Source organism: Eretmochelys imbricata, chromosome 1, assembly GCF_965152235.1.
Source record: "Eretmochelys imbricata isolate rEreImb1 chromosome 1, rEreImb1.hap1, whole genome shotgun sequence".
Taxonomy (NCBI): Eukaryota; Metazoa; Chordata; order Testudines; family Cheloniidae; genus Eretmochelys; species Eretmochelys imbricata.
In genome coordinates, this window is record NC_135572.1 from 26,269,142 (window position 1) to 26,295,953 (window position 26,812).

The following is a 26,812-nucleotide window of genomic DNA, read 5'->3' on the forward strand; positions in this document are numbered from 1 at the left end:
GGCTTCGGTGCATAGGAAGTGCGACCTTGTCCCTCCCTGTCGGTTTATATAAAGCATGCAGGCAATGTTGGCTGTCATTACCAGTATAGTCTTGTTCCTGATCAATGGCAGAAAGTGCAAGCACGCGTTGTTAACTGCATGCAGTTCCAGGAGATGTGTGTAACCATGTCGGTGGGAGACCTCCGGCCCTGAATTGTGTGATAATAGCCCTCCAGCCTATCGAGGCAGCATCGGTTGTGCAAATCATTGAAAGTGGAGTCAGTGTGAAAGGGACTCCCACGAACACATTGTTGGGTTGCGTCAACCAGCACAGCAAGTCTTTGGACTTTAAGCAGCATTACAAGGTGTCTGTTTAGGCTGTGTTTGTGTGGTATGTAGACTGTTCTTAACCCAGCCCTGAAGGCCGCGCATGTGAAGATGCACGTGTTGCACCACAAATGTGGTTGCTGCCTAGTGGCCTAATAGTTGAAGGCAGGTCCGTGCCGAAATCTGTGGGCTGTTCAGTACAGTGGAGGTCAGACTGACTATGGTGAGGAATCTGGTTGGTGGTAGTGATGCTTTGGCCTCTAGAACATCAAGATGCACTCTGATGAAGTCCAGTTTCTGCATGGATGTCAGTGTTGATTTTTGTACTTTGAGCTGTAGTTGCAATCGTGAGAAGAGGGTGATTGTGTGTGTAGTATCCATGACATCTGCCTGGCTGGGTGTTTTTAACAGGCAACCGTCCACATAGGGAAAAATTGTGATTCCGTTTGCAGAGATGTGCTGCCACTACAGTGAGCATTTTGGAAAAACACCTGTGATGCTGTCAAATAGCCAAATGGCAGAACCTTGTATTGAAAGTGTTCCAGTCAGACCTGGCATCATAGCAAGGGTACTTCCAGTATCCTCGGGAAGAGCCCATATATTGATTCCTCATTGTTTGCAACTCCAAAAAGTTGGTGCTGAGCTGAAATTCCTTGAGACACCACCTGCCTCAAGTCCCATCTAAACTCCCCATACTGAAAAGCTGGTAGCAGCAGTCTTAATTTGAAAAATACTGTTTACTTTTGGTGGTTTTTAAAAAAAATCAGGGAGAAAAAAACTCCAACACAGGAGTTCTAGTCTTCATACTGAAATACACTGTAGAAACAGAACTTGAGTACCTAAGAAATGCTGTATTGTCACTGTACAGCAGAGCCAAAGAAAGTTCTCCCTCAATACAGAAGTAACCAGAAACAGACAAGTATAACCGGCATGTAGTAAGAATTTATTCAAAACTAGAGCATGAAGACATGAGCATACTAAGAAAAAGTTCACATAACCAAGTTACATGAATAGGACAAATCAGACACCCATGCAGAAGAAAACATGGACAAAACAGTAATGCACATGTTTTTCGTAATTCCAAAATATTTAACACCCTGAAACAGTGTTCCAGACACCTAGAGTACTTCATTAATGTACAAGGTCATTTTTCTGAATGTGGATAAGTGCAATTTGTGGTAGGAATATGGAAAATAAACAATGAATTTAACAGCTACAGTATTTATCAATCCTCATGCCATGTTTAAGAATACAAGCAAAGAATTACATCATTACACAAAATAAGTGAATGTCTTTTCAAGGCAAAAAGTTTCTAGTAAAAACTACTAAACTGCTGAAATAATGATTTGATAATATAAATGTTAAAAAAAACAAAACCCCCCTCATCCATGGATGGGTACTTTTTATAAAATTACATTAATATTCTGTAGAATCAAAAAGTTACGGTAACTGAATGGTCTGGTGCTCAAAACAGTAATCAGATCTTGAAAAGAATAGTTCTGAAATCTGACAGACTACAGAAATCATATGTAACATTAGGCAGGCAAAAAAGTAGGGAAAAATGTAAATCTCACTTGAGAAACGGTAAGTCTATACTATAGTGGTATTTTCATACTTTAAGAATTTTGAGGTGAACAGCTTTACAAGCAACCGTATAGCCAAGTCTATGACATAAATATACAATAAATACGGTATAGTTTTGTAAGAGTTCTGTGTATTATAAAAATATAAAACTAATTTCCAGATTGCAGCAGGCAAACCAACCTGTTAAAGGTAGCACAATGAAGCTATGAGATATGGCAATCTTGACTGCCAGGAATCATTCAGACCAAGCTGATTTTGGTTTACATTAGGCAGATATTTACAATTTCATTATAATTTAATAATTAAAAAATCTATTTGTTAGAAAATAAATCCTCTTCAACCTCTCTTACAAACTTTGTGGTTTTTTTTCCCCCTCTAAATACAGCTTTCTGAAGTGTTAGCTAATCGTTTAGTGTAGTAATTATAATCTCAATTCATCTTCCCTTCCTCCTATTTGCTGACAGAGTTCAGAGTCATACTAAGAGTTCCACTAAAAAAAGGCAACCACCAGATCAAAATCTTTTTATTTTTTTAAGACACAACCTACCTGCACTGTTGTAAAGATAGTTTCTGGGCACTGGCAAGGTTTGTTCAAAACCGTCTAATTCTCAATCAAAGAGGATATAGCTCAATAGTATGCTGCTGGGTGAACATGCAGAAGAGTAGAAAAAAAGCTATAGCTTCAGATAATTTTAAGAAAAGAAACTATGTTTGAACTTCCTTAAACAGAAATATTTAAAAAAACCCTAATTTCTATTATATTGATGGGAAAGTTTTGATTTTTGTCATTAATAGAAAATTGTAGATACTTTAGAGCTCGATAAAGACATGGAACACAAGAAATAACTCCTGACTTTCCTCTTAGTTGTGTTTCAGAGTCTAATTATCCAGCTGAGTGCAAAAGGGGAGCAGAGGTGGAATATTTACTAGCTAACGGCTTGAGGAAAATGCTATCATCAACTTATTCTGCGTATTACCAGAACATAGTATAAACATGGTTGGGGTGAAGAGGATAATTGTTTAGACCCAAATTCTGCACTCCAATCAGTGGGAATTTGGCTCAGTTCTGTCTTATATTCGCTAACACAAACTCCCTAAAATGAATTTTACATGATGCTTCAACTAATACTGCAGTGAACTGCAAAGATTTAAAAAAAATCCCAGGTATTCAGTTAAAGATATAGAAATTTAAAAGAATGCGTGTAAGACTATTACAGATATATGCACATTGACTTGCCCCCCAAAACCAGAATTATATTTCGGTAGTTATACAGTGCTTGTCCCTGTTGTATCCAAGTTCAGAGTTCCGCTTAGGTCTTGCGACAACTGCTATTCCTAACACATAAAGCAATGAAGACGGTAGAGTTGCAGAGGAATGGCTAGCATAGCTTGTATATTTGCCTCTACTCTTGAGGTTTCTGGAATACTCCCCCCAGTGAAGTAAGTAATGCCACAATATATTGACTTAGAAAAGCATGCACTTGTGTGTACACACAATGCCTGATGAGCTCCTACAAGTTTCCACATGCAAAGAGTACAGATTTATTTTCATGTATATACTTTTGAAAGCCTGGACACTACTACTTTAAGGCATTTTACATGGTATTACGTTAAAACAAGGCATAGATAAAAGAAGTTAACTGTATAGTTGTGTGCAGCACCTAGAGCTGGGGTTTTCAAAGGGGCCTAAGGATTCAGTCATCACATTCCCATTAAGTCAATGAGAGTTGAGCAACTCACTTTCTCAGCCCCTTTAAAAGTCCCAGCCTCAAACACGAAGGCAGTTTCTCTGTAAATATATATGCATTATTCTATATTTCCTACCCGTTTTTCAGCATTAGTTATGTCTTTAAGTATTGCTGTAGATGGAACCCTGAACTCAAGTCTACACAGGTAAAAAAATTAAGCCCAGCTGAAAAAACCTTAAAGATTAGTTAAACTACCTTTATTTTTAAGCTTTTGAAGAGGTTTTCATTATTATATACATAAAACCACTACACACTCCCATCTTGCCAACTGTAAAAATTATTTCAGCCCCCCTTCTAGCTCTGTCAGGATGGAAAAAAAGACTATGCATCAAGGTATCATAAGAATTTGTGGTATCACTCCCAATGAATTGCTTACGTCCCTGCATGAGAGAGGGTATGTCTATCCTGGTGCTGGAAAGTGTAGTTTCTAGCTTGAGCGGACATACCCACGTGAAGTGTAGCTGTGGCAGCAGGAGAGGCTAGCCACACCAAGTACGATCCTGTCTGAGACCCTTAGCACATTACACCTTCCAACTCCAGTGTATAGCCTGAGTCTAAAGTGGATTGGGGCTTTAAAGTTTTTCTATGATAAGTTTTAATTAGATAGAAATTGACCTACACATACTGTGATATGAATAGTGATCTGCATTGTATAGAGTTGGTTTTTGTTTTTTTAATTGCAGCCCCAAACTTACTTTTACAGATGCAATTTCAGGCAGGGAGAGAAGCATTACTACATCAGCTATGGCCTAGAGCTCAGTCACATATTTTCACAATATCCCAGGTTTTTGGCAGCAAAGCCTCTACCCTTGAACTGAAAACAAAAATATGCAGTGAAGTTTTCTTCTGGAAGTACTAACCAAAAGAATTAAAAATAAAAACATTTAAATAAGCATCTTTAAAAAGGGTGTTTTTTTTTTTAAAAAGGATAATCCAGTTGTGTTTTTTTTTTTTTAAACTTTTCCTTTAGTGAATTTAATACTCAGAGAAAGACAACTAGCCCTCAACAGCTAGACTTAAGCATACTGCATGGAAACATTAATCTTCCTCACATAGCTTAGCCAACATATCAAATACCATCTACACTAGCATCTCCTGCTTCAATATTTACCGTCTTAGAGACAGACTAACAACTCTGAGCATTTTGGGGTGGTAGCTAACAAATATTAGAGACCTTGCAAAATCCCTTACATTAACTGGCTTAGTGGTTTTGAGATGGTCTCTAATGTGTAGGTTTCCAGAGCTGGAAGGCTAAGCTATCAAACCACTACCTTGCTCCATTTCCTTTTGTTCTAGGATTATTTAAAATTCAGAAATCAAAACGGAGGGGATAGTGGGGGGAAATTTTCACAAACTCCTCCACTCCTTGGCTCCAGTTACAATAGAATTTTTTGGCAAGTCTTCTGCTGTTGCATTTTTACTGGTAATAGTGCTAGTGCACCTGTGCTTTTACCAAGTGTAATCTAAAACTGCTCAGAGCAGATCCAAACAAGATGTTGAAAAAGCCAGTAACTACCTGAGCCCTTCAAAAACTAATGACCTCATCAGTGCACAAGTGGAATATGCAGCCATTCCTGACACTTTCACACGGGAAAAGGAAAGAATCTGAGTAGCACCTACATTCTTTCTGGATTTATTACTGATGTCGAAGACCAAATTTATTTATTCTAGACCACTGGAATCATGGTGACCATTCCACAGACTTATATCTTGTGTCCTTTTTACAATAAGATATATAGCAAACCGTATGTAGTCTAACATCAATTACTCTGGTAGCTCCAGTCCGAATAGGATGCTTGAAACGTTAATGCACCGTGTGGTCTGAGCTTCAATAAATTTACAATAAATCTTGCATTCCAGATCAGGGCAAGCATCAGGTTTTTACATAATGGAGTGCTTATCCCGATCTGCAATGCAAGATGTATTGTAAAAAAGTGATCTTATATAAAATAACATCTTAAAAGGAAATGCATTACAATAGCAAGTCACCACTTTCACGATAGAAAACAGTCTGCATATCTTTAGGATTTCATTCTTGATCTGTAATATCTTCATTTTGTTTTAGCTGTGTTTTAGGTATTGGTAGTTCAAGGTTTGCCCATAACATGGGCTCTGCTTTCCTCATAGTGAGCTCAATCTTCGTAGCTGTCATGTTTACATAACTCCTCTTCACATCAATTACCTGGAACAGAACAAGTATGTTTCACTTAAATTTAGGAATAAGATTGTTGGAAATATGTAAACAATTACTATATGCTCAGCACGCATTATGGGAATTTTGCAATCTCCAAATGTTTGGGTCTGGCAACAGTATAGAATGGAATTTACCTAGGACAGTTCCATCCCCAAGTATCTGCAAAATTAAAAAAAAAGGAGTAAATCTGTAAAACACAGTTGCCTCAGAGGGAGAGATCAGCTTTTAAAGTGCAGTTTCCTCTGGTTTCTGGGGAAAGTTGTGCAGCCTCAGCCCTTTCCTACACTCTGATCAATTATTTTTTGTCTAGGTCCAAATTTCTTGGTCAAGCTATAGCCAAGGTCCAAACTCCAGAGAAAAATATAATAATTATTGTTATTATTTTTGTAATTAAGCCATTCAAAAGCATCTGGAAGTCCAGATTTGACTTGTGGTCCACCTATTAAGTATCCTTCCTCTAAGCTATGAAGAGAGAAATTGGCATGCATATGTATGCAGAATACAACTGTATGCATGCACAAGTTTGGCATATGAAATTACATGCAGCTATAATTGGAAAGGTCTGGCCCTAGAAATTTTTGGCAATACTCATATCGTAATTATGCTTAGACTGGTAAATCCTGCATAAAATGAACTTCTCTTGATAATCCAGACCTACAGAAGTGTGGTGGTTTTAGGGGGGGAAAAAAACTATTCTATTCTGAAAAAGCTCTGGCTGAGGGCGAAACTGAGTAAGGCTTAACAAAACATTTGAGTTTATTATACTTACTCCCCACAATATCACATTGCGATCAAATTCTTTATCTCCTTCAAATATAATATGGATATTTAGCTAAATGAGAAAAAATACAGAAGAGATTAATGTCAATTGATTAAGTTTAAAATAAAAGTATGACATTAACACCCTAATTCTACATCACTGAAGTCACTAGGACTCTACACAAACAGAGGCCTGTGCAAATGGATCCTGATGCAGGATCAGGGCCAAGTGTGGCAACATGTTGTACCTGTAGAAGAAAGTATCAATGAAAATGCTGGTATTGGGCAATACAATTTTCCAAAGTGTGTTTACGGAATCACAAATTAGAATATTTCAATTGTAAAATCTGTGCAATAGCACAGTTTCTGTGAAGCTACACATCCTAAAAGAGTCTGCTTGCTTTTAAAAAGATAGAATAAAAATGTAGAAAATATTTTGGTAGTTAAAAGAAGTTTACATAATTTTAAGTTTTGTAAAGATTTAAATTTAAGAAGTTTGACTAAAGGAACAAAAAGGCACAAAATGCTTAGGAACCTGCAAGTCTATTAAGACTGAAAAGGTCAAGAAGAATTATGTCTCACAGGAGAAGACTGTTACAGCATTTTACTTTTGTTTTCTTAAAAGAGCAAAGAGATTGTGTTTTAATATTTATGCACAAGAGTACATCCAAGCAACTTATATTATGCTATACTTAAACATCAAGTTTTAAAAAAAAAATCTATTTAAAATAAAACAGATACTCACCATTGTGCTATTTGCTTCTACATGGCTAAGTTCAGGAAGTGAATTTTTCGCATATATTGAAATAGTCACTTCACCTCCAGTTTGATGCCAATCATGCCTACATGGAACTACTTTTTTCCCCTACAAAACAAAGGTGTATTTTGGAAAAATACAGTATTGGAACTCTACATTCAGGATACATTTTAAAAATTGTCATATAGGACAACATTTTAATGAGAATAAATATAACTAGAACAGGACTAAATTCTGCATTTAGATGTGTGTGCAGGAACCCTACTAATGTTAAGGAAAAACTACATAACGGTAAGTGTTTGAGGGCCCTCTCCCATCCTACAAATCAAGATTCCATTCAGAAAGGATTATAGCTCTACCTTCCAGGCAAAAGTAAAAAAATTTCAGTGGAGAAATCTCTTTCTTTAGCAAGGAGCCACTTCTTAACTCTCATTTGACAAGCAGACTCGAAACTTTAATATTAGAGATAAGATGTATATAAAAAAAGCAAGGATTATAGAAACAGGGGAGGAAAGTATGACAGGTGAAGAAAAAACTATCTAGTATATAGTTTTGCATTGTCAAATATCTCCATCCTATAGCATTAGGGAGGCATCCCATCCAGCAAAATAGAAGTGACATGAACTAAAACTTTTCTAATAGATTATGACCCCCATCCCTTTTATAGCCCCACTCTCTAGAAGTTCAGAGTCACACAGTCAGGGGAAAGAGGTGCAAGAGCACTCCAATGGAGACTACTACTAGAACGCTCCACCAGTTCAAGCTACACTACTGGCATATCTCCTAGATCGGGAATGTACAGCGGCCAGCTGAAGAGGAATTTTTTATACTATCTATGAAGTACCCATTGTGCAAGATGAGATGCTCAGATTCATACCCTTTCTAATGCTTGAAGGAAGTATTAGTGGGAATGAGAAAAATCTCACAGTAATTGACTGGTCAGCTTGTTGTCTAAACTTGAAACAGGTAGTAAAAGGGCACTGGAGAGAGGGCTTCATATTACTGCTGCAACAAACAGGTCACAAAACACTCCGCAGTGGCCTCTGGTGGGAACAGTACAGAGAACGGGACAAGGGAAGGAAGGAGGAAAGCCACACATTAAAAAAAGGAGTGTCCAGGAAGGAGGAAAGATTAAATCCATTCAATGGCATCGCAGAACAAAAACAAAAAATCTCTTGGCTCCCTGAACCTGGTACTTTCAGTTCTAGACAGAAGGAAAGGAAACTAGATTCCCAACTCCTTTGCTAAAGAAAAAAACCAGTTACCCAGGGAGAGATGGAATGTGGAAAGAGGTAGCAGGTGGGAAACAAACCAAGGTTTTCCCAAGGGCCCATCTTTCCTGTTTTGTGGGAGGGTGAAGTTAAAGAAGAGAAAGAGGATGCTAGACTTACACTTTGCTGGAAGAAAGAGGAAAGAAGTTTGAGCACAGCACTGCAGACCAGTGGACTGCAACATGGTTACCTTGAACTAGAGCATCTAGTACAGCTAATATACTGTGGTTGGCCCAGTGAGGCAGTTGCTAGGCTGTATGAAAGCATTAGGGACGGCATTTCAGCCACCTCCCCACAGCAGAGACCAGCTGGCTGGGAATACAGACTGCCCTGCAACACATGATTTTGCTACTAGCCCCACTGGGCTACGAGCCAGCTATTTTAGTAAGTTGCTACAACTAAAATTGAGGTTTTAAAACTTTTTCCTTTTCCACCCCCTGCAAACACACTCAAGTCCTTCTACCCTCATTTTTCTAGAAAAACTGAGCAATACAGTTACTATCAGGAAGTGACAGAACTGACAAAGATTCTGTGTTCCCAAGAGATTAAATGGGCTTGGGGGGGTGGGAGGGAAATGACTAAGGGAAGAGAGAGCACCTAGCTATGCCTCTTTTCTTCCTTTTAACAATGCTACATTTGCTGTATTGATCTTATTTTGTAGGTCAGAAGCGGAGACGATATTGACAATTGAGTTGTATATACACATCTAAGAGCAGAACATGACTGGATAGTATTATTTCTAGATTTGGAAGTGCTCAGCTACATTGTTTCAATGTAACACTCTAGTCTTGCAACATCCTCACACAACCTCTTTAACTATTACCATAAGTATTTTCCTTTGTTTTACAAGTCCAAACTAACCTGTCTGGTTTATTCGGAGCTCTGCTACGGAACAGCTATAAGCAAAAAGCACATTCTGTGTCCTAACATAAAAATAATCAAACCAAGCAATGCACTGTGCTTTAGAGCAAAGAAAAACCCACTGTAAGAATGGCGTTTGGAAAAGATAGAAAAGTAATATTCCCACCAGTCCCAGCCCTAGAACACTCACTATTTCTGTGTGAATGAGATTTTGGAAAGCAAGATTATTTTAGTCTATTTAAATGTATTCTGTTCCTAGTTTTAGGAAGATGTTTCTCTAAAATTTTTTTGGGGCTCTTCGTTAGCATATGCATAACATTTATAAGTGCTGGGTTGGAAAGTCTATCACCTAAAAAAGCCTTACAGAATTGTTTAGAAATGCGTACAAACAGTGGGTTTATTTTATTTTATTTCACAATTTATGGTTCAATAAAAGGTGTGGTTGTATACAGACAAGTACAGTGTTTCACTCAGATTAGTTTTAAGATCCATTATTAATCTCAAACTGCTCCCAACACTCATCAACACATATTAGAGAAATTGTATAATGGTGGAGGTAGGGGAATTATTATTCTTTGTTTAAATAAAGCTGCAATTCAGTCCACCACTATACTTTCTTAATGACTGGGAAGTTTAAGTAACCAACTACCAATGGCAAAGTTAGTACTACTTACAGCATCCTTTTTAGTCCACACGTGTGTTCCCGTTGTACAGCCTTCTTGAGACAAAAATGTATTAAAATCAGAAGTTTTTCTCTTACAACAGCTCCAATACTTCATCCTTTGAAGGAATTTCAAAAGAAAATAATTTAACAAGCCATAATTGAGGCGAAAATTGTGTCAGAGAGGTCATGGAAGTTACAGAATATATGATTTCCAGAGACCTCGGACATTTTCTGCTTCAGCTCCCAGTCACCACGGGAGATCCCTGGAGCTCGCAGACAGCAGGTGGACCTCAGAGCTCCCCATTTTGTCTTTTTTAAGTAAAAAAGTCAGGGACAGGTCACGGGATTCCATGAATTTTTGTTTATTGCCTGTGACGTGTCCATGATTTTCACTAAAATAACCTTAGCCATAATACATACACAAGTCAAATATTTAGAAACATTATCACAATCCACAGTTTTAACAGTGTAAACGTCTTACCTTTTGAAAATAACCAACTGCATAAGTATTTATAAAAAATGATTATAGAGAATTTATGGAAGGAAATCCTATTAATTACATAATACTAACCCTTCGTGGAATATAGGTACTCCAGAATGGTATATACATATTTCTTCTGTGCTCTGTGGTCCTTCAAATGTCTGGTGAAATACAAAACTTTTTTAAAAAATGATCTCTCTCTTTTTAGGAAGTAAAAAATAAACTATTAAAACAAAACAATTAGCAAAACAGTTTGCGAACACTGACCAATATGTATTAATGCATTTTAAACAAACCAAAAATGGGCTCTTTCTTCCTCTGTGCTGCAAAATAAATTCAGACACATTCATTCCATCTTCATCAAAAGTGCCTCCCCACATCACCTTAAAAGTATCCTTTATACTGACTCTGTGGGATATCAGGATACTATCGCTATTAGTATTCAAAGGCTAGTTTAACCTCTTCTTACAGAGAAATCCAGAACTATTCAACTCTGTTTTCACAAATGAACCAAGTGTGCTCGTGTACACACACAGGTAATGAAGTAATATATTTGGCGCATTATTAAAAAACTGCAAGCTTAAAATGAGGTCATTCACCAATGAAAAAGTCACCAAAATGAAGCACCATAAAAGGAAGCAGCCCAATGTACTACGAGGTGCTTAGCAACACAAGGATCTATTAACTGAAATACCAGTCCCTCGTAATCCAATTGACAGGACTACTGCAATCCAGTGGAGAAGATCACAAACTCTTGTGCAACCACCACCCTCACCAGGTGACTCTCAATGATAAAGAACAACGGATCCTTCAGACCTTGTGGTTGCTACAAATTTTTAGTTTGCATCCCTCCTGTTCAGTGGAAGGTTGTCAGGGGAAAAAGTGAGGTATGTCTACCCTGCAATTAAAGACACCTGTGGTTGGCCCACACCAGCTAAATTGGGCTCACAGGGTTCAGGCTAAGGGGCTGTTTAATTGCGGTGTAGACATTTTCTCAGACTGCACCCTAAACTCTGGGACCCTCCCACCTCACGGAGTCCTAGAGGCCGGATTCCAGCCCAAATGTCTACACTGCAATTAAACAGCCCCTAAGCCCGAACCCAAGTCAGTTGGTATAGGCCAGCCGCAGGTTTTTAATTGCAGTGTAGATGTGTCCTGAGACAATTTGGGTAGGACTGGAAGAATGGTTTCATGGTTGAAAATGTAAACTGTGGTTGCTTCCTTACTCAGCGTTCTTCAAAGAGTGTTTGATTAGTAGAAACAACGAGTCCAGTGGCACCTTAAAGTCTAACAGACTAGTAGGTACGGCATAGACTGCAGCAGAACTTCACTAGTTGCCAAGAGCAATTCCAAGTATTTATCAATAAAGCCCTTCAGTTTGGTACCACCTCACTCTGCCTAATTTTTAACTGCTGGAGTAAAGTATCAGAGATGCTGACACTGACAAACCCCTACTTTTTTTAATTTGGGGCCCAGAAACCTTAGCGATGGGCCTCAACTCTTGAGATTACTAACTCACTGGTCCAAAAGAATTTACATTTTGACCTTTTGAATAAGTTGAAAAGTGTATCTATTTATTCAGACTTGTGGACCCTGTGTGGACTCTGAATTACTTTATAATGTGTTTTAAAATATTGACTTGTTCATGTTCTTAGGATTCTATAGTTACACTGTAAACAGAAGTAATAAAACAGCTATTTACCTTCAAACAGCCTCCATTTTTACATGACGTCCCAATTTTGATCTCATCACTGTCCTCTTCTGTAAAATGAAGGCATATAGATATCTTTAATATAAAAATGCCACTTTATAAATATCAAATATTTAGTTTACTTAAAGATAAAGTCTAGATTCTGACAGACCCTTCCATATGTCCACAGGTGGGAGGTGAAAGAGTACAAGGAGCATCCCTCATTTTCTGCACCCTACACAAAGGCCTGTCAGAAATGCATACAGAAATTACTTCCTATATATTCCCTAATGTGAGCAGAGATCAGATAGGACCATGACCCCAATACACTTTTGTATCTGCACACTGAGCTGGTGTGCTGAGGGAAGCATTGAGCACCACGTAAGGGAGCACAGCAGAGGGTGCACTCGCCTTGCATGCTGGAATGTTCAGGGAGGAAGAACACAAGCAGTTCTGGAGGTTATTGGGAGTTGATGACTGCTCAGCACTTTAGGAAGAACACACACACAGGTGCCTTAATATGAACTCCTCTTTCTGAAAACTGTGACTATGTTGTATAGTGTGCTACCATATTAGAAATAATTACTTGATACAGGGCTATCCCAGAGTTTAAAACTCTCCAGTATTTAAATTAATAGTTTCTGTTGATAAATTAAAGGACTTTCTTCTTTACATTATATATCACATACATCCATTTTGGAGTCATTATGCAATGATTTAATCACAACAGATTTTTAAAACAGCCGAGACAGCAGTTCTAGGAGACATTATCTCGACAACTAGAACGTCTATGAATATTTTTTTTTAGAAGGGCAGGGCCATTTCCCTTGGAAAGAGGGCTTTAGTTCTGGAGTAAACAATACGGGAACATCCACAAAGAGACCACACAATTTTAATTCCTAGATTCTAAGGCCAGAAGGGAGCATTGTGACCATCTAATCTGAACTCCTGTATAACAGGCCATAGAACTGCCCCAAAACAACTCCTAGAAACTATCATTTAAAAAGAAATCCAATCTTGATTATCTGGGTCTATCTATTTTCAATTACTTGGAATGTCTATTGTTCCAAGTGAAAACAGTTTTTCCATTGAAACTGTTTGGAAAAATAAGCCAGGGACAACATACCTAACTTCCTGAAGTAAGTAGTATACAATACACACCATTGACGGTTTGAATAAACTGCTTAAGAAAACATGTTTCTCTCCTGGTGTCAGTTTCAATTTAATTGCTGCCTTCTGTGGAACTAATTTGCTGGAATATGTGGTTCTTGAATACATTTGTAAAGTCATTAATTCTGAAACACTGGCGTGAGAGACATTCTACCATTTATCTAAGGATATCGCAACAACTGCATCTTTGGCATCTCGTTCTGTTTTGTTACAGATTCCTACCTTTTTTTTCTTCTTCATTCTCTGATAGTTTCAGTTTATCTAGTGCTTGTTTCAGGGAAGCGGATACTTTCAGCTGTAAGCTTGTCATTGGCTCATCTGGGCTAAAATATTTAAATGCATTCATGTTATCTTGGTCAAAATAAATTATGTAATAAGACAAAAGATACCTTTCAAACCTCTGCTGTTACAAGATTAGAATACGCGTCACCATCATTCTGACATAACAGGGGGAAAAAAAAGCCACCTCATTCAGCCACTACAAAATACCTTTCCCACAAAATAATTCCAGGGAAGAGAATGAAGTCTCATTATGAAATTGTACAATTGATGATGACAACCTGGCTGAGTCTTAATTCAGTCAAGATGTTAGTGGGTTGGGAAAATCAAGTAGAAGAGTTGGCAAGGCAATATCTGTACTCTAGGTTGAGGGACTTCATCTGCTACATGTGACTCAGATTCCCGATCTTGGCGTTTTTTAAGAGCCAGGGCTACACTCAGAAGATCACACAGCAGCTGTACCCTAAAAGACGTTTTCAGAACGCTGCTACAAAGATCATTTACCTAGGCCATCGCTTTGGCCATGTCACTCCCTCTTTGAATCTCTCCACTGGCTCCCCCTTCTCTATCGCATCTAACAAAAGCTGCATGTCTTCATTTTCAAGGCCCTGCATGACCTCTGCCCATTCTCTCATTCAATAATGAGATGCTGACTCCTCCCTCCAATAGGTGCATGAGGCCATCCTCCATTAGCAGACTGAAAATTTTCAGACAAAACCTTCATGCTTTCTCCCATGCTGTCCCTCATGCTTGAGCAATTCCCTGAAAACATCTGCAGGGCTACTTCATTAGACTCCTTAAAACTCTCCTTTGCCATAATGCCTACAAAAACGTAACCGTTAAACCACTAGTGTGCTGAGACCACTGCTTATGCTAACACATTAGCTCACGGTTTCCTTGTACTTCCCTATCTGGCTGTATTCCTATATTGTCTTGTCTTACACTTAGATTATAAGATCTTTGGCGCACGGTCTGTCTTTTTGTTCTGTGTTGTACAGTGCCTAGCACAATGGGGTTTTGTTCCTTCTCTATGGCTCCTAGGCACTATGATAACATTTATTATTATTTGTATTATCTGTCACCTTATCTACAAGGAAGCATCTTAAAACAGAACAGTTGAAACCCAAGAGTAGACACAGCCCATATTTTAATCACAGGCATTAAGGAACCTGTGGTGAAAGTTAAGAGTGATTTAAATAAAAGTCACATTATTTGATTTGGCAGAGTGGCTTTACCTCTTGTGGCACAATGCTAAATTGACAAATTTTAATAACGTATGTGTTTAATTTATCATTGTGTGTTTTCAGGGCTGATTAAAGTTAAGAAATAAATAAAAATTGTATATTCCAGTAAGAATACCACAATAGATCAATATAGCTCTGTTAACAGTACTCTTGACCACAAAGTTCCACACTAGAACTTTGATTCCTATACAATGACAACACTGAGGGGTTCTGTACTATGTTTCTGTTCTTCAGAGGAGATGCTACCCAAGGTCCCTTTATGTCCATATTTCAGGCAAGTCCAGATCAAAATTAGAAATAACTTCAATATTGTTGCCAATTATCCTATCAAGACATCTAAAACAGCGTACAAGCTATTCTCAAGTACACAATGGTCATTCAATTTGCCTATGCTTCCACAGCATGTAACTAAATACTTTGAATTAATTCACATAAGAGATGCCATATAAAACCAAAAGCTGTAATTTAAATATGGTCATTGCTAGGTTTGAAAAAAATGTCTGACTTAATAAATTAATGTCCACTTGAAAATTATGTAATATATAATGAAGGGTCAGAATATCTATTTTAAGATCTAATGCTACTTCTCATCACCATAGTACCTTCCAAATAAAATCAATAGCAATAACCAAAACAAGTTCTAAGTTAACCACTGAAAACAAATTTGGCACAAATGCCAGTTCAATATACCGTACCTTGGCCTATTAATGGTTTCCACTGGCTTTGGTGCCCGAATTATATGCTCCTGAAATTTAGGTTTCAGTTCAGCTAGCTCCTTTCGCTCAGAGGTAGTTTTGATTTCAGGTTTCACAGGCTCAGGGGGTTTCTCACTATTATGGAGACCCTTTGTACAGCCCTGTTGTAGATGACATAGAAACATATGTGGAAAAACAAAACACTTCATGTGCAAAATCCAAAACCAAACTATTATCCAAGTTTAATGAATTAATGCATTTTGATTCTTCACCCGCATCCTTTCCTCAGTTCTAGTGACTGATTTGCAACAAATGCTATAACTGAAGTTGAAAAATGACATCCGTGTCTCTTGGTTTTCAGATATATAGACAAACAAACTTTCTGGAACACTTAAATGAAGTGTTCTATGCTTGTTAAGAGGCTTTTTTTTTTTTTTTTTTTTAAGTTTGAGCAAAATCTCTTTAGTTGTTTATGATTTAGACCAGTGGCTCTCAAACTTTTTTTTTTCCCCACAGACCACTTGAAAATTGCTGAGGGTCTAGGCGAACCGCTTAATGATCTTTCCAAATGTTGTTTGTACCATTAGCTAACTATTGTAAAGCGTTTTGGATAAAAGCGCTATAGTAAAAAAAACAAACAACTTTTTTTGTTCTACAAATAAAAGCACACAACTCATATTTTAATATCAGTAGTCTTACCTTTCTAATGTGATGGATGTGCCCTCTCTCCCCGGTCATAGCAGCCCCGGAGCTAGGGCTGGGAAGGAGGGCTGTCTCTCCCTGGCCGCCACAGCCCTGGAGCTGGGGAAAGTAACCTCTTTCTCTGGCCGCCGCAGCCCTGCATGTCCCATATTCACCCCACCCCATCTTCTCATCCCACTGCCCCCTCCAACCTGCGCCCTATGGCCACCACTGCACCTGTGCGCCTTCTCCAGGGTCGCGGCTCCACTAATTCAGGTGGGTGGTCCTTCATTCTCTTGTGTGTAGCCACCCAGGTGCGCACCTTGGAGGGAACTATCCATGGACCACCTGAATGGAGCTCACGGACCACTGGTGGTCTGTGGACCACAGTTTAAAAACCTCTGATTTAGACAAATGAGTGTAAAAACACCCTCCTTTCTTTTTGTGGCCTCATAGTTTTACAATATTATAAGCACATTTTGACAGAACCAATTAACAAATTGCTGAAGTTTAGAAATTGAAACTTAACATCTAAGTAGTCTACAAGGAGAAATAGTGAAGCAAGGCACTCTGATTCAAAATGATTTTGGTTTAACAAGATGTATCCATTTAAAATTTGCTTAATGTAACATCTAATTCTATGATTTTTTGATATTGTAACAGATAAGCTATATAAACTGCAATAATCAATTTTTTAAAAAAATCACCAATACATACCGCAATGCTTAAGAAGTCAGAGAAGTCTGTTGTTCTTCTCTTACAACATGACCAGCCCTATAAATTTGGAATAAAATAATGAGACAGATGCAAACACCCCACTCAGTAAGTTTATTAGAAGCAAAAGGTTAGTGATAATTCTTTCCAGCATATGCTACTTTATAGTCTTAACACTCTCCTCTCCCTTGGACACTACTGATCATCTCTGTATTTTTGAAAATGTAAAGACTTCTACAGCTGCTATTACTAGTCAACATTTGCGGATGTCATCATAAAGCACCATCAAAACTTACTGAAACAATACTCCTATTCTGTGCAAGATTCTGATTCAATATGAAAAAACAGGCAAACAAACACAGTTGATAAAATAATTTAACTAAAATAAATCTCTCTGAGGTTGAGTTCACCTGCTAATGTTATGGACACAGTCTCTATTTTCAAGAGCAATATAGCATGGTCAGAAATTTCTTCCTTATCTTTGGAGAGTCATAAATCTATTTTATGTTAGTCTCATTCATTCCCCATTGTCCAGTGTCATCTTTGCCTTAGGCAGTCATCTGCTCAAATTAGGTCAACTCAAAACCAACATTTATTATATCAAATGAAACAGTCCTGATGCTAGAGAAACAGATCTTACTGCACCACACAAAACAACTTATCTGGAAACTCAAAGAACCTTTAATTTGGTATTAAAAAAGATATTTTGACTTACAATGTATTTCTGCAGCAGATTAAAAGATGATGATGGGAAACGCTTTCTTTCTTTGAAATAGGGAGCATTATTTTGCAGTGTTTCCTCTAAACATTCATCCCTTACACAGCCAATATATTGTGAACAGTAAGACAGTATTTATTGGTTAGCTTATTTGGGACACATATTAGAAGGAAAGTTATACCAAATGGGACTCACTATAAATGAAGGGAGGAGAAAAAAGGGAGGTAGAATATGGTTTTTTGTAACAAGTGCTGACTTAATTTTTTTTTTATTAAAGCTAATGTTAAAATTATTTAATACACAGGTTAAAGAAAAAAGTGTCTATACATCTATAATGCTTAAATTATACAAAAGTATAAAGTTTGGTTTAAAAATAATAAAATACATATAGTACATAATCTGCAATATCCCAAATTGAGGTTAATAAATTTAACAATACAGTTAAAATATTAGCATCCAAACATTCGGGTACATCACTCGTAAAAAGTTTATTAAGAGTAGCTTGTGGAAAGCAAATATATCAATGAGTGTAGGTTGACCCTCACTAATTGAGAATTTAGGATAGGTTGTCTCTTAGTAAATACTCTGGATATTATTTCTGTCTAAAATTCTGGTATTCAGCTTCTGCCAATCTATTTTTCAACAGCTATTCACAGCCAGCTAGTAAGCTGTGCTGCTCACTCCTATCATTACCAAGGAAGTGTTATCTTGGGCATGTCTATCCTCTCAATCACAGCCATTTCTTATGATGCCTCAGCACAAAATTGGAAAAGAGGAAGGTTTTGAGGAAATTCCACTCCTCCACCTTCTGGCTTCTCCTCACTGGAGAACTACTGCTTCTCACCTCTTCCTTATAGCAAGCTGATGCCAGACAGTCTCTTTTCAAATCCTCTCTCACACTGTATAATCATTCACAAATTCATGAACGTTACAGGTTTGAGATGTTCTTATTATGATTTTTTTCATTCCTTATTTCTTGCAATCAATATTTTAACTAAAAGGAGTACTTGTGGCACCTTAGAGACTAACCAATTTATTTGAGCATAACCTTTCGTGAGCTACAGCTCACTTCATCGGATGCATAAAAGTGGAAAATGCAGTGAGGATGTTTTTATACACACAGATCATGAAAAAAACGGGTGTTTATCACTTCAAAAGGTTTCTCTCCCCCCACCCCACTCTCCTGCTGGTATTAGCTTATCTAAAGTGATCACTCTCCTTACAGTGTGTATGATAATCAAGGTGGGCCATTTCCAGCACAAATTCAGGGTTTAACAAGAACGTCTGAGGAACTGGGGGGGGTTGGAAAAAACAAGGGGAAATAGGTTACCGTGCATAATGACTTAGCCACTCCCAGTCTCTATTCAAGCCTAAGTTAATTGTATCCAATTTGCAAATGAATTCCAATTCAGCAGTCTCTCCCTGGAGTCTGGTTTTGAAGTTTTTCTGTTGTAATATCGCAACTTTCATGTCTGTAATCACGTGACCAGAGAGACTGAAATGTTCTCCGACTGGTTTATGTTATAATTCTTGACATCTGATTTGTGTCCATTTATTCTTTTACGTAGAGACTGTCCAGTTTGACCAATGTACATGGCAGAGGGGCATTCCTTGAAGTGAAGTGAGCTGTAGCTCACGAAAGCTTATGCTTAAATAAATTGGTTAGTCTCTAAGGTGCCACAAGTACTCCTTTTCTTTTTGCAAATACAGACTAACACGGCTGCTACTCTGAAACCTGTCAATATTTTAACTATCATTTTGTCACTTTCAAACTTCACATTAACTTCGTTTAGAGTCAGACAGGCAGAATTCCTTAATGCAGACCTTGTCCTTTATATAAGCCAAGAATTCTCAGATTTTTCCACATAATATCTCCATGGCATCAACACTAATTGCTTACCTGGGCAAATAAAAATATTTAATATATTTTGGCTGTCTTAATGAAATTTAACTTCCAAAATTGAGGAGAATCAACACCATGTGACCAGCCTGGTTCTTGCAGGCCATCAACAAATGCTTGCTGGACCACCAATGATCCACAGATCACAGTTAGAACTGCTGGTATAAACAAGAGACTACTGAGAAAAAGGTCTAACCTTTCCAAAGCCTATTAGTCAGTTTTTGAGCAACATAACTTTCTTTAAAAATGCAAAAAGAATACAAAGAACAACAAACTTTAAATTATGTGTACTGAAATTCTAAAATGTCTATAATCGAAAACAGTTCTACATGCCGTGCTTTTTACCTGGCTGTGGTAAGGCAATACATTTTTCACAAAACGATATAGGATATGTAATGCTTAAACATGCTCAGTTTGAGAAGAAAAATAGAAAAATAATAATCACCTGCTGCAGTGAGTGGCCAAACAATGTACCTGTTATTTATTGCTTGAGTCTAGCCAATATTCAGTTTCTTTTTCAACTTTGTATAAATGCCATTTCCAGTGGGTTTTGGTTGAATTCCAGAGATAGGACATTTGCTACATCATTGACTGAGTTGGCGCACAGCATTACTGATACAAAGACACACTACCTAAGGATTTAAAGAATCTTTCACTATCTATATCCTGGCATACCCACCTTTAGAGCATCATGAAAGACTGGTACACCTGGATGATATGTGCATGAATCTGAAAGAAAAGAAAAATGCAGTACTAAATGAAAATGTAATTAAATGAACCCCAAACCCCTGCAACTATTAATCTAAACACAATTACAGCCGGAGCTCCACACATTTGAATCTCACATTGCACATGAGCTCAACCTTCCACCCCTTTCCCATCACTCTTTGAAGAACAAGCACTCAGAGTATATATGGAGCCACATACAGTCTATTTATTTAAACTAAGTTTTTTAAGGTAGAAACTTTTTTTTTTCGGCCATATACACCACAGTGTACAACAGAAGCACACAAATAAAATTACCCTTACTACATTTACCATGGGATCTTTTGGGGACCATGATCAGTATCATATAGAGCTAACCTTAACTGGTATCCCAGTAGAAACACAGACAAATGTCAGCCTGGTCCATTTGAAGGGCACTGATATTCAACTCCATTTTGTAACACCCAACACAACTATTTACAGTTGTTTGAGAGATGGATTCAAGCCTCCTAAGCCAAAGGCACCTAAGGTTCTACACTGCCTTAATTATCTGGTGTTCACAAACTTGATTAAAGAAGATCGCAAAGCATGCCATATAGCCAAAGACTCAATGAACTCCATCTGTTTAGCTTAACAAAGAGAAAGTTAAGAGGTGGCATGATCACAATCTATAAGTACTCAGGTAGGGAAGAGATATTTGATAATAGAAGGCTCTTTAAGCTGTCAGAATCATTGGGAAGCTACTGAAACTGAAATGATAGTGTGCTCAATTTACATCAAGTATATTTCACCCAATATTGTATTCCTAAGATAAGGAAAAAAATGCAATCCAAGAGCTCCAATTTGCAAAGCATTCTGCTGCATGCCTAATGCAACAGATTTAATTACTTGTTTCATGTACACACACACGATACAATATCTGGCAATATTTTTAAGAATCTGTAATATACTCATATACCCTTACAAAAAAAGGGAAATAATTTATTGCAGGTTCAAGGCCTCAGACTTACACCTGTAAAGGTAAACGCCCAATAGTTTGGATCACAGTTTATTAGCCAGTAGCAGACCACTCTAACCTTACACTGCTCTACTATAGTGCTTTGACCATGTTAGTGTTCACTGGGTGGTTCAGTGCCCAGGCCAACAGCCACCAACTTGTTTCAGTTAAATCATCACAGCCATCAAATGGATAGTGGCTTGTCAGCTGCCATGGATTTTCCAGGCTTTCTCCATTTGGTGGGGCACACCCATCTCCTCCAGCAGTGGTTTTCAACCGGGGTATACGTACGCAGAGATCTTCTGGGGGTACTCAACTCATCTAGATCAGCATTTCTGAACCTGGGATTTGCAGCCCTCAGAGGGAGTCACGGGATGGGTTATGGGGGATTGCAAGTGCAGGGCTGGCATTGGGGGGATGGCAAGTAGGGCATCTGCCCAGGGTGCCACACCACAGGGGACCCCATGAAGCTAACTTACATGCTTCCGCCACGTGACCTGGGCCTCAGGCTTCAGACAAAGTTCACAAGTGAAAAACAGGCTCAAGTATCACATTGAAATGTAAGTACAATATTTATATTCCGATTGATTTATTTTATAATTATACGGTAAAAATGAGAAAGTAAGTAATTTTTCACTAATAGTGTGCTGTGACACTTTTGTATTTTCATATCCGATTTTGTAAGCAAGTATTTAAGTGAGGTGACACTTGGGATATGCAAGACAAATCAGACTCCTAAAAGGGCTACAGTAGTCTGGAAAGGTTGAGCACCACTGACCTCCAGTACTGCTGGCAGCCCCTTAATTCATAACTAAGGATATGATTTTGTCATGGATTCTGTGACTTCAAGAGACCTCAGTGACTTCTTCAGCTGGGTGCCCAGGGCCCCCAGAGCGGTCAGCTGCTGGGGGCTGGATTCCCCCGTCCCACCCCGCGGCAGGGTTCTAGCTGTTAGTCCTGCCCAGCAGTCAGCCCCCATTATTTTTAGTAAAAGTCAGAGCTTCCATGAATTTCTGTTTATTGCCTGCAACTGTCCATGACTTTTTCTAAAAATAACAGACAAAATCTTAACCTTAATCAAAACATAAAGCATCTGTTTCCCTCACTGGACAAATGTGAAAATGGACAAACAGAACCAGTCCCAAGTCTGTGTCCTTGAAGCCAAAGTGTTCATATCCCATGAACTAGCTACAGTCAGCATGTATCCTTCGCTTTGTTCCAGCTCAGGACATCACTGATTAAAGAAACACAAGGATACGATCAGGCCATGTGTAGAACCGGCTTACCACTTGTTACCTGTGGGTATGTCTACACTGCAATTATACACTGTTGCTGTAGCCCAGTTGGTCCTAGTTATATTAGAGAAACAAGATGGGTGAGCCCCTGCCTTAGAATTATAGGACTGGAAGGGACCTTGAGAAGTCATCTCATCCAGTCCCCTGCACTCATGACAGGACTGAGTATTATCTACCATCCCTGACAGGTGCTTGTCTAACCTGCTCTTAAAAATCTCCCATGACAGAGATTATACAACCTCCCTGGGCAATTTATTCCAGTGCTTAACCACCCTGACAGTTAAGAAGTTGTTCCTAACGTCCAACCTAAACCTGCCTTCTCAGTCTTCTCTTCTCCAGACTAAACAAACTCAATTTTTTCAATCTTTCCTCATTTTTCAATCTTTTCTAGACCTTTAATCATTTTTGTTGCTCTCCCCTGGACTTTCTCCAATTCGTCCACATTGTTCCTGAAATGTATAGCCCAGAACTGGACAATACTCCAGTTGAGGCCGAATCAGCACGGAGCAGAGCGAAAGAATTACTTCTTGTGTCTTGCTTACACCACTCCTGCTAATACATCCTAGAATGGCATTTGTTGCAAAAAACAAAAACAAAACCCCAAGTGTTAAGCTCTTCACTGATATTTAGCTTGTGATCCACTATGACCCCCAGATCCCTTTCCACAGTACTCTTTCCTAGGTAGTCATTTCCCATTTTGTACATGTGTAACTCCCTGTTCCTTCCTAAGTGGAGTACTTTGCATTTGTCCTCACTGAATTTAGTCCTATTTTCTTCAGACCATTTCGCCAGTTTGTCCATCATTTTGAATTATAATCCTATCCTCCAAATTACCCTCCCGCTTGGTATCATCCACAAACTTTATAAGTGTACTTACTATGCCATTAACTAACGGCAAGTCTACACCACAGCGCTACATTGGCACAGCTGCACTGTCCACATGAGCAGTTTAAAGCCCCCCACCCCGAGCCAGCAGTTAGAGCACTATAAAATGTAAGTGTAGACAAGCCCTAAGTAATTTTTAACTTGTTCTTTCCCTATTTTAGCCTCTGATTCTACCTCATTTCCACTGGAATTCACTATGTTAGACGTCCAATCGCTATTAGACCCTTTTGGTGAAAACTGAAACAAAAAGATCATTTAGAACTTCTGTCATTTCCACAGGTTCTGTTATTGCTTTCCCCCTGGTTATTAAGTAATGGACCTACCCTGTCTTTGGTCTTCCTCCTAATGTATCTGTCAAATGTTTTCTTGTTATCCTTTACGTCACTAACTAGTTTAACCTTGTTCTGTGCCTTGGCCTTTTTAACTTTGTCCCTACAGACTTGTGTTATTGGTCTTCCCTCCCACGCCCCAGCTCCCCCTTCCCAATATCAGCACATCCCTCCCCCTTGCTTACCAGGCTCCCCCCAGTCAATGCAGGTCCCCCTGCTAACCAGGCTCCCCTAATAAACAGCACCCCCCTTAACAGCCCCCGCTTTCCTCCCCCCCCAAACAGCGCAGCCCCCGCTTTCCTCCCCCCCCGAACAGCGCAGCCCCCGCTTTCCTCCCCCCCCCGAACAGCGCAGCCCCCGCTTTCCTCCCCCCCCCGAACAGCGCAGCCCCCGCTTTCCTCCCCCCCGCGAACAGCGCAGCCCCCGCTTTCCTCCCCCCCCCCGAACAGCGCAGCCCCCGCTTTCCTCCCCCCCCCCGAACAGCGCAGCCCCCGCTTTCCTCCCCCCCCCGAACAGCGCAGCCCCCGCTTTCCTCCCCCCCCCGAACAGCGCAGCCCCCGCTTTCCTCCCCCCCCGCAGGTTCCCCCCCCAAACAGCGCAGCCCCCGCTTTCCTTCCCCCCCCGCAGGTTCCCCCCCCAAACAGCGCAGCCCCCGCTTTCCTTCCCCCCCGCAGGTTCCCCCCCCAAACAGCGCAGCCCCCGCTTTCCTCCCCCCCCCGCAGGTTCCCCCCCAAACAGCGCAGCCCCCGCTTTCCTTCCCCCCCCGCAGGTTCCCCCCCCAAACAGCGCAGCCCCCGCTTTCCTTCCCCCCCCGCAGGTTCCCCCCCCAAACAGCAGAGCCCCCGCTTTCCTCCCCCCCCGCAGGTTCCCCCCCCAAACAGCGCAGCCCGTTCCCCCAGCCAGCCTCCCCCTTCAGCGCAGCCCGCCTCCCGGAACCCAGCAGGACCCGGCCACCCCCCTTTAAGACCTCAAGCCAGGCGCTCCCAGGTGCGCAGCCGCCCCCGGCCCCGGCTCGTACCCTCCGCGTTGGTGCTGGGGTCGAAGCGCTGGCCGCAGCCCCGGTTGTAGCAGAGCTGGGACATGGCGCGGGGAGCTGCAGAGCCGGTACCCGCAGCACCGGAGCCGGCAACAACAACGAGCCGGGAGACAGGAAGCGGCAGCGCAGCAGACGAAGCCTCCGCCTCGCTCTCGAGTCTCTCCGGAAAGAGCCGAGCGGAACCTTCGGAAACCTTCGCGAAATTTCGGGACAAAACGAGAAGCCCCTGGGGTTTCGCGCACGCGTAGTAGCTCGGGGACGGGGCGAAGGGCGGGCTCCGGGAGGGGAGTGCAGGCCCAGCAGGTGTATTATGTAGAAGTTAAGGGGTGGGGCAGAGAAGAGTGGCCAGAGGGAGGGGCTAGGAAGAGGGGAGGAGTTTCCGGCGAGGACAAGTGCGCAGGCGCGACGTGTAGCGGCGGAGGGAATGGAGTAGGTACGGGTTCCCGAAGGAAGGAGGCGGAGCTTCGAAAGGCTTCGACGGGGCATTCTAAAGGGAGGGGCTAGAACTGGGAGAGAAAGGAGGAGAACGAGCTAGACAGAGCGGGACAAAGAGCGCATGCGCAATGAGAACACTAGCTAGGGCGGGGAGGAGCGTTTCAAAGAGGGTCGGAAGGAAGATTTCTAGGAGACTGCAACACGCGGTGTCGGGGGCGGGCAGGAGGGGAGGGGGGTAATTAAGACATTGAGGGGGCGCTGAATACAGCCCCCTGTCCTGCTAACAGCCCCGGGCAGCTGCTCTCCCTGGCTTGGGAAAGTAGCCTTGTCCCCCCACTCCCTGGCCGGCTCACCCGGCTGGCGGGACAGGCAGCGGAGGAAGTCAAGGGGAGTAGCAGAGGGGGAGAAGGAAAGCTGAGGGCAGAGCCTATGAAAGATTTCAAATGGCCATCAGCTCAAAACAAGACTTAAGTACTGTAGGGGGAGCCAGCTCATAATAGAGACAGACCTAACTCATAGATGGCTGTACCCAGAGGGCCAGATTCTGTAATAAAGTAGAGCCCTGCCCATTAGGCTTTTCCTCTAGGCTTTTAAAGATCCCGTGGCCCTGTTGCAACCAGTTGCTGCCTGCCAAAATTTAAAAAATTCTGCAAATCTACAAAGCAGCATTTGTAGAACAGTTAAATCCATTCCAAGGGGTACAGGTTTTAAAGCAGAGTACAAAGTCTGTGTCACTTAACTGGTTATGTTTAAGTTCATGCATTTGAAATTCAAAGTCACATCTTTGAATTGCTACAACAGAACAAAAACATTCTCAAGAGGATCACTGGCTACTTTTTCATGTAGTTCACAAGAAGCATAGGACACCAGCTTTTAAGACACATGCAGTGATCGACTATATACACAAGCATAGAGTCATTATTTGCAAATGGGTTAATCATGGCATTTCCCTTTCATTGTTTCAAAAAAACACACATCCTATGGCTGGAGGGAATTTCAGTTACATTCATATCCAGTTCCCTCTAAACAATTCTAATTCCACTGTTTTCCATTTTTGATTATCTTTTGCTACCCACACTCTATGATTTATGGGCTCCATCACAGTCTGATTAATATTGAGGCCAAAAGCTGTAATGGGGGAAACCATGTTATTTCTCCCCCTGACATGAGCAAAACAAAGACTGTGATTTCTTCTGACTCCTTGCTATCAGTGAAATTTACCTTTTTTCCATCAGGACTGTAACTCCCTTTCAGTTTGGGTAAAATTTTACCAAATAATGCTTATAATAATAATACCCCACTCGTCCCATCATGGATCATATATTTTGCCACATCAATTATCCACACTTGCATTTGCATACATGCTAAAGAAACATTAATTTAAAGGGTGACAGTGATCTTTTTCTTGGGATTG

The 26,812-nt window shown here is 40.2% G+C and overlaps 1 protein-coding gene across 1 annotated transcript; it reads right to left on the minus strand.

The window, feature by feature from the left end:
• Positions 1-1,228: 1,228 nt before the first annotated feature.
• CHORDC1 (cysteine and histidine rich domain containing 1) lies at positions 1,229-25,105 on the minus strand. The gene is made up of 11 exons (XM_077808046.1): positions 24,946-25,105; positions 20,396-20,445; positions 17,102-17,158; positions 15,704-15,864; positions 13,708-13,808; positions 12,328-12,386; positions 10,716-10,786; positions 10,155-10,260; positions 7,337-7,456; positions 6,602-6,664; positions 1,229-5,820 (listed from the first exon to the last, which is right to left on the minus strand). The coding sequence occupies exons 1-11, from the start codon at positions 25,007-25,009 to the stop codon at positions 5,668-5,670; spliced, it is 1,005 nt and encodes a 334-aa protein (XP_077664172.1). The 5' UTR covers positions 25,010-25,105; the 3' UTR covers positions 1,229-5,667.
• Positions 25,106-26,812: the final 1,707 nt, after the last annotated feature.